Below are 10,114 nucleotides of genomic sequence, written 5' to 3'. Positions count from 1 at the left end.
TAAAGGTAAAATGTGTGACAAAACGGCATTACATCTCTCTAGATGTAAGAAAACATGTATGGTACAGACCCCAACAAAAGTCACATCATCATGATTTTAATAATTTTTTCAGAGAAAATGAAAACTGTGACGCAAAAATCATTCCGACTAATCGTGAATCATATAGCAAACGTAATATCTGTCAAAATAATTGCAATGTAATTTCTTTAACCATATAGTGCAGCAATACAATGATTAGTCACTCAGCCCTACTAAATAATATGATTCCACTGAAAGTAAAAATGATAATATTGAATTACTGTTCAGCCCTGCCTAATATTTCTATGTGTTGCACCAAATATACAGTACTCACTAGTGCACATACAGACTTTTAGCTTGTCATTGTTGGCTGTACAATGCTCAAAATAAAATGTAATTTTTTTTTTAAACAATCATATCTGACTGATGATTGGTGTCATGTCTGTGCAAGTGTTGAGGATGACAGTCCTGAACCTGTCCTTTGCTGCATGTTTCTTGGGGGTCTACCACCTGGGTGCTGTGGGGGCCCTTCTCCACCATGGGGATAAGCTGCTGGGCTCCCTCAGGGCCGTTATAACATAAACAAAAATGATATACAGTAGATCGGTGAATAAATAATAAGTCATTGAAATATAGCTATTATACATTGAGGAGTGCTGGGGATGAATTTAGAAGTCTCACAGCCTGAGGGAAGCAGCTGCTCTGAAGTCTGGTGGCCTGGCAGCAGCTACTGTACATCACCTCACGATATCACTGATGCTCAGTAGGTTGGTACCAATGATCTGTGATGTTTTTATCACCCTTTGCAGAGCCCTCCTGTCCTGAGCTGTGCACATCCCATTCCAGTTTGTGAAGTTTCCTTAAGAAGTACAGTCGTTTCTGAGCCTTCTTTACCAGTGTGGAGATGGGAGATAACCAGATAACCATCACTCTCTGTGATACTGATTCCCAGGAATCTAAAACTGTTCACCTGCACCACTGATGGTAAATGGACTGTACTTATATAGTTTATATATAGCCCCTTTCTAGTCTTTCAGACTCAAAGCACTTTATTTACATATCACATTCACATGCTGAACTGCTCATTAGTTGAAAGAAACTAATCATTCACACACACACCAATTTGGGATAGTGTCTTGCCCAAGAACATTTCGACATGTAGGCTGGGAGAAGCTGGGATTGAACCGCCAGTGTTCCAGGTGGTGGACGACCCACTCTACCACTAAGCCACAGTCACCCTACTCATGCTGTAGACAGGAGTGTTTGTCTTTGCCTCCTTTTTCTGAAAATCAACAATCAGCTCCTTGGATGAGCAGTAGGTTGTTCTCTGTGCACCACTCTGCAAGATTGTTGATTTCCTCCCAATATGACGTCTCATTGTTGTTTGAAATCTGGCCGATGATGGTAGTGTCGTCTGCAGACTTTACATAAGAGTTGTCCATGTCGGGGGCTGTAGTCATGGGTGTACAACATGAACAGGAGGGGGCTGAGCACACAGCCCTGCGGCGCTCCGGTGTTGAGCACTAGAGTGGAGGAAGTGTGACCGCCAATCTGAACTGTCTGGGGTCTGTTTGTGAGAAAGTCCAATATCCAGTTGCAGAGTGTGGTACTGAAGCCCAGAGTATTAAGTTTGCCAATCAGTTTCATAAGGGTGAGTGCTCATGAAGTGCTGTTGTTCTTCTCAAGGTGGGTGAAGACTGGATCTGTTGATTCTGAATGCAAACTGGCGAGAGTCCAGACTGGCTGGGATGTTGTTCTTTATGTGTTGGAGAACCAGTTTCTCAAAGCACTTTATCAGAATGTGGGTGAGAGCCACAGGGTGGTAGTCATTTAGACTAGACACTGCAGACAGGGACGATGGTGGCTGTCTTGAAGCAGGTGTGAAACATTATACCTGCATTGTCACTGTGAGTCCATCAAATTGAAAACACGGTACACAACTCTTCTCCCGCACACAGAGGGTGGGGGCCTTTGTCACTCACATCACCTTTGTAAGCGTGTTAGCATGCTGATGTTAGCATTTAGATTAAATGTTTTTGTTTCTCTCCAATGACTTTGTTTGAATTCATGTTGTTTCTAAATATTGCTGAGTGTTCAGTGTAAACTGAGCAGCAGCATTAATTTGCTTTGGAAACTGGGGTTTATAGCCTACTTAGGTGTTTGGAGAATTTAAAGTCCAACATACAGGCTATTTAGAGGGGCATTGCATCATTTGATGTGTCAATTGACATCCGTAGCACAGTAGCTGGAATGTGCCAGTCCTGGGAGCAAATGTGATAAAATTGCTGCTTTTCTGAAGACTAGACGCATGTCATCATGGGTTGTCAAGATGTCACCATTGTACCAGGTTACCTACAATGTCCAACAGATGCAGCTTTCTTGCATTACAGAGTGGGAGGAGGAGGTGAAATGTTGCCCCCTATTTGTTTGGAGCATGTGGCCAGGAATTACACATTGTACCTTTTAACACATATACAAAAATACTAGGGGTGTCACGGTAGACAAAATTCACGGTTGGGTATGTACCTCGGTTTTGGGGTCAAGTTTTGGTACATTTTCGGTACAGCAGGGAAAACAAAACAAATGCATAAAATAACATTTTTGTCATTTACTTGGAAAAATGTAAACATTCGATAGTGGCTGATTTGGCCTTACTGGCATATTGTCCATAAGAAAAAATACATAACACAAATGTCAGTAATGTTCCATGGTAAGACTCTGATCTGTTGATAATTCCTGAACAACTGCAGCTTGCGATCATTTATACAGGGCAGGCACAATGGACTGACTAAAATGCACACATGAAAGCACATTGTAGCTGGGCTCAAGCACTTTGACCATATGCTTAAATTCTGTATTCTCTACGACCAAGTAGGGTTGCATATGCGCAGCGATAAACACTCCAATAGCATTAGTTATTACTCTGGCACGGTACAAATCTGCAGTGAGAGGCAGATTGAATGCTGTAGGGAGAAGGACTCGACTTCCAGTCTGGTTTTGTCTCCTTCCACTATTCGACACAATCGGGTGTTGCCAAAATGTCATGTTTGAAGTGTTTCCACAGACATACCCAACTTTAGTTGAACAGTTAGACACTAATCATTGCTCATTTTCTCTGCAATTAACTGGGAAATCGTAATGCTCCCATACAGTGGATCTAAATGTCATGGGAGGATCCTCCAGCTCTGGTCTCTCATTTGTGTTTGCCATTTGTAGGCAGTGACACTACATGAGTTTGACTAACCTTGCTAACTAGGCTAAGCCCAGTAGCATACTAAAGCTGACACTGTCAAAATGTTCCAGGTAAAAGAAATAAATATTACAACAACTATTGTGACAGGCTGTATTTGAAACCGCCTACTATACTAGCAATACTTACTGATTTGGCCAGAATGTAGCATGTAGTATGCACTACGCAAACAAAAGCAAAATCTGCAGTATGCCAAAAATACCCGGATGTCATACTGATTAAAAAAAAATCTCCAGTATACATCAGACCAGTCTACCTCACGTACTGTGTCCCACAATGCAAAGCGCTGGAACAGTCACAACAGTCGTTTTTTTAATTTTTATTTTATCTTTATTTAATCAGGCAGTCGCTAAGGTTAAAGTTACTGTCTTTGCGATATCAAACGTTAGCTAAGCAGGCTTAACTTAAATGTTATGACTATGTCATGGGTAATGTTAGTAGGACAAATGTAGTGATGCATTCATTACAGATAGACTGTAGCCTAGTCACAATTGTAAATTGTTCTCCTTACACAAGACTAAAATTCGCAAAAAAATATTATAAGTGGTATTTACATTTATATTACTCCTATTGTTTAGTTCCACTTTCCAAAACCGGAAACTGGCTAAGCCTGGCCTAGCATGCCACAAAATAAATTGTTTGAACAGTTTCATATTGCATACAACTATGAAAAGCATTAAGCGGTATGTAGTACATACTGCATACTGTGTTCATCTGTAGTATCATGTAGTAGGCTGTTCTGAATACAGCTACACTAATTGTTTGGGTCACAGGGCGCACTGAACTAAGAAAGCTGCATAACGAACAGTTCGGGACGAATACGAGTACTGTTACACCCCTAAGAATTACTAGAGTTGTGTTCTTGTTGGTAAGTGAGTAGTGTGAGAGACAGAGACAATGAGAAAAAAAAGAAAAAACAGAGAGAGGGAGGGAGACAGAGAGATGGTTTTTCCTGCTGCTAATATGCACTATTCAGGAAATGCTGATGCTAGATGAACTGTGGTAGTACAGTAATTTTAATGGAGTAAATTACAGCCACAAAGCATCTGTTACCACATATATTTGAGTTGTATCTTGTGAATATCCAGTGTTACATAGAAAACCATGGATGTGGGTGTTTCAACGCGTCATACGCTGTCGAGATGTATTGCCCTTCAGTCTAACTAAGTTCAGATATTTGTTCTTAAGTAGGCATTTTGCATCAATTTACTTTTATGGAGATAAGGATTTTGCAACGAAATCTATAAAAACAGCTATTTTACTTAAACTAAGACTTGAACTGAGAGCTCCGTGTTGTGAATAAAATAAAGTTGTGACCTGACTATATTGTATTGTCCTTCATTAGTATGCTGCGGTGGTTCTGTATATGTTCAACACATTGAGTAATGTTGCTGTAAAAAGCACTGTGTTTATGATGTCATGTATATTATTATTAAAAACCTGATAAATGAGCATCTGTGTGCAGATACTCTGCAGGGAGGGGATAGAAGAGTATCTGCCCAGTGAGGCTCACTGTCTGGCCATTGACCGCCTCGATGTCTCAGTAACACACTTCGAAAGTTGGAAGAACTACATCGTATCCAGTTTTACCTCCGGGGGAGCTCATAAAGGTACACACCCCCACTCTCTAAACATGACGCTGAACCTTTCAGTATTAAACACTGTCATAAATGTTTGATTATTTTACATCCTTGTTTTCCTTCATTCTACAGCTAAGTGTTTTTTACTGCTTTAACCAGAAAATGACACTAACAACACACAATACACAATACTTGCATACAGTGCATGCATTTGTTACTTCTAGGTTGGACTGCTGCAATTCCTTATTATCAGACTGCCCGAATAAGTACCTTAAGACTCTCCAGTTGATCCAGAATGCTGCGGCACGTGTACTGACAAGAACTAGGAAAAGAGATCATATTTCTCCAATATAAGCTTCTCTGCACTGGCTCCCTGTACAATCCAGAATAGAATTTAAAATCCTTCTCCTAACCTACAAAGGTCTTAATCGTCAGGCACCATCGTATCTTAAAGAGCTCATAATACCTTATTTGAACACTGCGGTCCCAGGATGCAGGGTTACTTGTGGTTCCTAGAGTCTCCAAAAGTAGAATGGGAGCCAGAGCCTTCAGTTATCAAGCTTAATTTATTAATATTAACACTACAATTATTATTCTACTATTTAAGAAAAAAATCTAGATGGTATTTGCATTGTGCCGCTCTCTCCCCCCCCCTCTCCCCCAAAACCTCTCTCTCTCTCTCTCTCTCTCTCGCTCTCTATCTCTCTCTCAAAACCTAACACGGCAGCGGCAGATGGCCACCCACCATTGAGTCTGGTTCTGTCCAAGGTTTCTGCCTCTTTTTTCTTGCCACTGTCGCCAAGTGCTTGCTCATGGTGGGATTTGTTGGGTCTCTGTAAATAATATTATAAAGACTATGGTCTAGACCTGCTCTATAGGAAAAGTGCAATGAAATAACTTCTGTTATTAAGTGGCGCTATATAAATAAAATTGAACTGAACTGAATACTTGTGTAGTGAATGTCTACACACTGTATTTCAGCAATGGCACAAATAGGGTTTGAGGGCCTTACTGTAACCATTGTCTCTCCTTTGTGTGATATTTACATCAATTATTGCTCATGTTAGGTGTGGACAAGGCCAAAACATTCAATGTCCAGTTAGCTTCTGCTGAAGAATCATTGTTTCATGTGACTGTGGGTCAATGAGCGTTTATTGATTAACTGTCCCCCACTTGTAACTTCTCCAGGTTCTACTGGCCAGCAGCTTTGTGCCTGTCTATGCTGGATTCAAAGCAGTGGAATTCAGAGGACAGGTAATGGGCTCATTCTCTGTACTGGGAATATTCTTATCAGTGGTCTGTCCAAAGTAAAAGTCAAATATTTTTTAAATAAATGGCTTAATTTCTAGAATTTGAGGTTCTACAAAAACACATTGGTCCATTAATTCTTACAGTGACTGATGCATTTCAGTGACTGCTCAGACTATATACACACTCAAAATCAAGTATTTTGACTGTATGAATTTGGAGATGTTATAGTTTGAGGTTTTATCATTTCCTGTTTTATTTTGTAGTGTGTTCCTCTCCTTGTGTGTCTTGTGGTTTTACTTCCTGTCTTTGTTTGCTTTCCCTGTGTCTCGTTGTCTCACCTCCTTTAGGGTATTTAGTCCAGGTCTTTTCCTTTGCTCATTGTTTGTTCCTGTTGTGTGTGTGGTGCAGTTAAGTGCATTTTTCGTTGTACCTTATTCCTGTGCCCAGTTCCCAGCATTTCTTCCTGTGAGTTTGTTTGTATGGATTCTTTGTCTCTCTTGCACCGTGTCTGGATTTTGGACTTTACACTTTGCATTCTCCCTGTCAGATTTGTTTAGCCTTGCTGGACTCCTAGCTTGGTTTCTACCACTGCCAGCTGGTAACCCATTTCTTATTCCTCGACCTGTATCCACCTACTTGCCTGTTACCTATTTGTTGCCTGTTTGCCTATCGGTTTGTCTGCTTGTACCTACCTGTAAGCTACTTCACCCCAATAAACACTGTGGCCATCCGGCTACTTCATCCTCATACCGCTTCCTGGTTGTCTGCATTTGGGTCCCCATATGATGGGAGATACAATGGTGCTGAGTTCATGTCCTCACCCATTGACCTTTTACATGTTGAATGACTAGAACACATTGTTCTGCTTTTCCTCTGGGTTGTCCCCAAATCCAAACAGCAAAACTTCTGTGGAAATCAAGTCTGAAACAACAAATCCTTTTGCCTTAGTCTTTACTTCTAGATATGAAATGGATGACTGGCAGTCTTCATAGATTCTGGTTTGGAGGGTTCACTGACAGCCTGCCAATTCTGCCCATTGGACAAGCCATCACTGTGTCTCCCTTCGCTGGACTGCAGGATGTGTGTCCTGTCCACAGGGGGCACTTCAACACTCAACTCAGACTGGCCAACATGAACATAACAGTGAGTACTCGATCATTTCATGAAATTGGCCTGAAAGGGGAAATCTGACATACTGTACCTGAGGGTTCTGGGTGTATTTTGAAAACAATGACTAATTTTTGGGTTTATTTTGCCGTTAGCCATTAAATATACTCAAACATTTCTCCCAGCTATCTGTTTGTGAAGAAGTAACAACATTCTAACAAGCCATTTTGAAATGTGAGCTGTCAGAAACGGAAAAAATTATGATATATAACATGTTGTTCTTTAGTTTCGGGTCAGTCTGATTCCAGATTGATAATTACTGTATTGTCTGGGGGTGGGGCTGGAAATGCTGCCATCTGAAGAAGTGAGCCATGACAAATGCTTCTGGCTTTTTAATGAGCCCCACATAGCCTGAGGGCATTCAGTGAAAATATATTGTTGGTTCTCTGGTTGAACAGTGTTATGTTTTGTAGCAGATTTAAAAGGATATTTATCTTATCAACAAATCGCATGAAAAGACCCATACAACATCTGACTTCCCTACCCTGTCTGTGGCTCTTAGCCCCAAGCCCATTTGTTCCTACTGAAGACATACATCTTTAAAAACAACTCTCAAATATATAGTTTCATCAGCTCAGTAATTTCCTAAAGAAGCTGGTCACTGTATCTTGGATCTTATTAAATGTTCCTCAAACAGGAGGAAATAGTGCATTTGTTGGGAACTATTTTCATGTGCTGATTAATCCTCATATGGTGCTTTAGTATTTAGTATTTATTAGTTCATTTTGACAAATATACTGTCCTGCTGCCAGAAATACTCAATCCAGAACACCCTGGCAATAAGTAGTTCCAACAAAAAGTTGACAGAGTTGACTGTGTTCTGTGGAAGTTGCTGTTGAATTTTGTTGAGTGTAATTTTTCGATGCTGTGAGCAGCACAAACCAAAGTCCATTCACCTCTGTAGTATTGGAGTGGACACATAAACCCCAGACACATATCTCAAAATGCATATGAAATGCAAATGTAGTGTTTTCTTTGTTTTCCTCAGTTCTCCATGGACAACATCAAACATCTGAACCAGGCTCAGTTCCCTCCATCCACCAGCAACATGCAGTCCTTACGTGAAGGTTTCGATGATGCCGTGAGGTTCCTGAAGAGAGAGACCTGGATGAGCTGATGGTGAGATCCCCCGGGGTGGGTGGGTTGCCCAGTAATCGGAACATCGGCGGTTTGATCCCCGGCTTGCCCCAGCCCGCATGTCGAAGTGTCCTTGGTCAAGATACTGAACCCCAAATTGGGGCTGTGCCATCGATGTGTGTGTGAATGATTAGTTTCTTTCTGATGAGCAGTTGGCACCTTGTATGGTAGCATCTGCCATCAGTGTATGAATGTGACATGTAGTGTAAAGCACTTGTGACTTGTGAGTGATCAGAAGTCTATAAAGGCTACAAATACAGTCCATTTACCATTCACCATCCCCTCATGGAACAAACTGACGAAGTACAATCATGAAGCCAAGTACCTCTTACAGAAATGTAAGAATTAATTTTATGGTTTTTTCTGTATTTATTGCCTGTGTGATTTGTTTTTCTTAATGCAATTACAAAAAATATCAAGTATTTACTTTAAGTGATGCAGAGAAACTTCAAACACATTGATGCAGCACCTCTGTGTGGACTGACTTTTATGTGAACATCACCTGTGAGGGTTTGTTTGGCTAAATCCTTAAGATGCCTTTTCTCCAGGATCAAGGCCTCAGTGTATATTTATGAAGTAGAGCATGAAAAGGTGTGGATCATTGTGAGCTTCAATCAGAAGTCTTATCACACACATTCTGGGCCTTTTCCTCTGCTCTGTGACAGCAGCTGAACACAAAGAAAAGCCCTCATGTTAACGTGGGCTCTTCATCAATTTTCCAAGGAGGCATTTAATTTCCCCCAGCTTGAACCAGTGAACTCTGGACATGAGGATGGAGCATCGTCTTTAAAGAGCAAGATGTTTCTGCTGGGTTTCTCTGCTGCTGGGTTACTGTTTGATTTACTCCAGCGTCAGGCGGCGTGAACAGGTTCTCCATCAGGTTTCAGCCAGTTGAACTGGTGTGTGAAACAAACCCAAACCTAAACCAGCTAATTAAAGCAAACATCCCGAAAACTTGAAAGGAAATGGTGTTCCAGAATCCTGTTTAATCTGGCAAGATAGTCTTAAAACATACAGGAAAGCCCCCCGTAATGCCAGAGCAGCTTACTACTCATCATTAATAGAGAAAAATAAAAACAACCCCAGGTTTCTTTTCAGCACTGTAGCCAGGCTGACAGAGAGTCACAGCTCTATTGCGCCATGTATTCCTATACCTCTCAGTAGCAATGACTTCATGAGCTTCTTTAAAACTAGGAAAAGAGATAATATCTCTTCAGTATTAGTTTCTCTGCACTGGCTCCCTGTTAAATCTAGAATAGAATTTAAAATCCTACTCCTCACCTACAAAGCGCTTAATGGTCTGGCACTGTCTTAAAGATCTCATAATACCATATTATCTGACTAGCACACTGTGCTCCCAGGATGCAGGGTTACCTGTGGTTCCTAGAGACTCCAAAAGTAGAATGGGAGCCAGAGCCTTCAGTTATCAAGCTCCTCTGCTGTGGAATCAGGTCCCAGTTTGGGTTCGGGAGGCAGACACCATCTCCACATTTAAGAGTAGGCTAAAGACTTTCCTCTTTGATAAAGATTATAATTAGGGCTGCCTTGGGTGAGTCCTGAACCATCCCTTAGTTATGCTGTTATAGGCCTAGACTGCTGGGAGACTTCCCATGATGCACCTCTTTCCTCTGTCCTCCTCTCCCTCTCCATCTGTATGCATTTTTATCCCATTACTGCAGGTTACTAACTCGACATCTTCTCTCGCCCGTAG

At 41.2% G+C, this 10,114-nt stretch overlaps 1 protein-coding gene across 1 annotated transcript; it reads left to right on the top strand.

Annotated features, from left to right (window-relative positions):
* Positions 1-477: 477 nt before the first annotated feature.
* Positions 478-9,435, top strand: pnpla4 (patatin-like phospholipase domain containing 4). The gene is made up of 5 exons (XM_044188727.1): positions 478-588; positions 4,734-4,872; positions 6,029-6,102; positions 7,048-7,242; positions 8,255-9,435. Exons 1-5 carry the CDS (start codon positions 478-480, stop codon positions 8,381-8,383), a joined length of 648 nt encoding a protein of 215 aa, XP_044044662.1. The 3' UTR covers positions 8,384-9,435.
* Positions 9,436-10,114: the final 679 nt, after the last annotated feature.

This window comes from Siniperca chuatsi, linkage group LG24, assembly GCF_020085105.1.
Source record: "Siniperca chuatsi isolate FFG_IHB_CAS linkage group LG24, ASM2008510v1, whole genome shotgun sequence".
In the NCBI taxonomy this organism is placed as follows: domain Eukaryota; kingdom Metazoa; phylum Chordata; class Actinopteri; order Centrarchiformes; family Sinipercidae; genus Siniperca; species Siniperca chuatsi.
Note: the sequence above shows the minus strand (reverse complement) of the source record. Positions and strands in the feature narration are given on the sequence as shown.

What these genes read in the sequence shown, in the direction of transcription:
- pnpla4 (XM_044188727.1), top strand. Translation starts at nt 478, where the DNA reads ATGACAGTCCTGAACCTGTCCTTTGCTGCATGTTTCTTGGGGGTCTAC. An exon ending in TTTTACCTCCGGGGGAGCTC is followed by an intron (nt 4,873 to 6,028) that starts ATAAAGGTACAC and finishes CCCACTTGTAAC; the next exon opens with TTCTCCAGGTTCTACTGGCC. An exon ending in CAGTGGAATTCAGAGGACAG is followed by an intron (nt 6,103 to 7,047) that starts GTAATGGGCTCA and finishes CTTTTGCCTTAG; the next exon opens with TCTTTACTTCTAGATATGAA.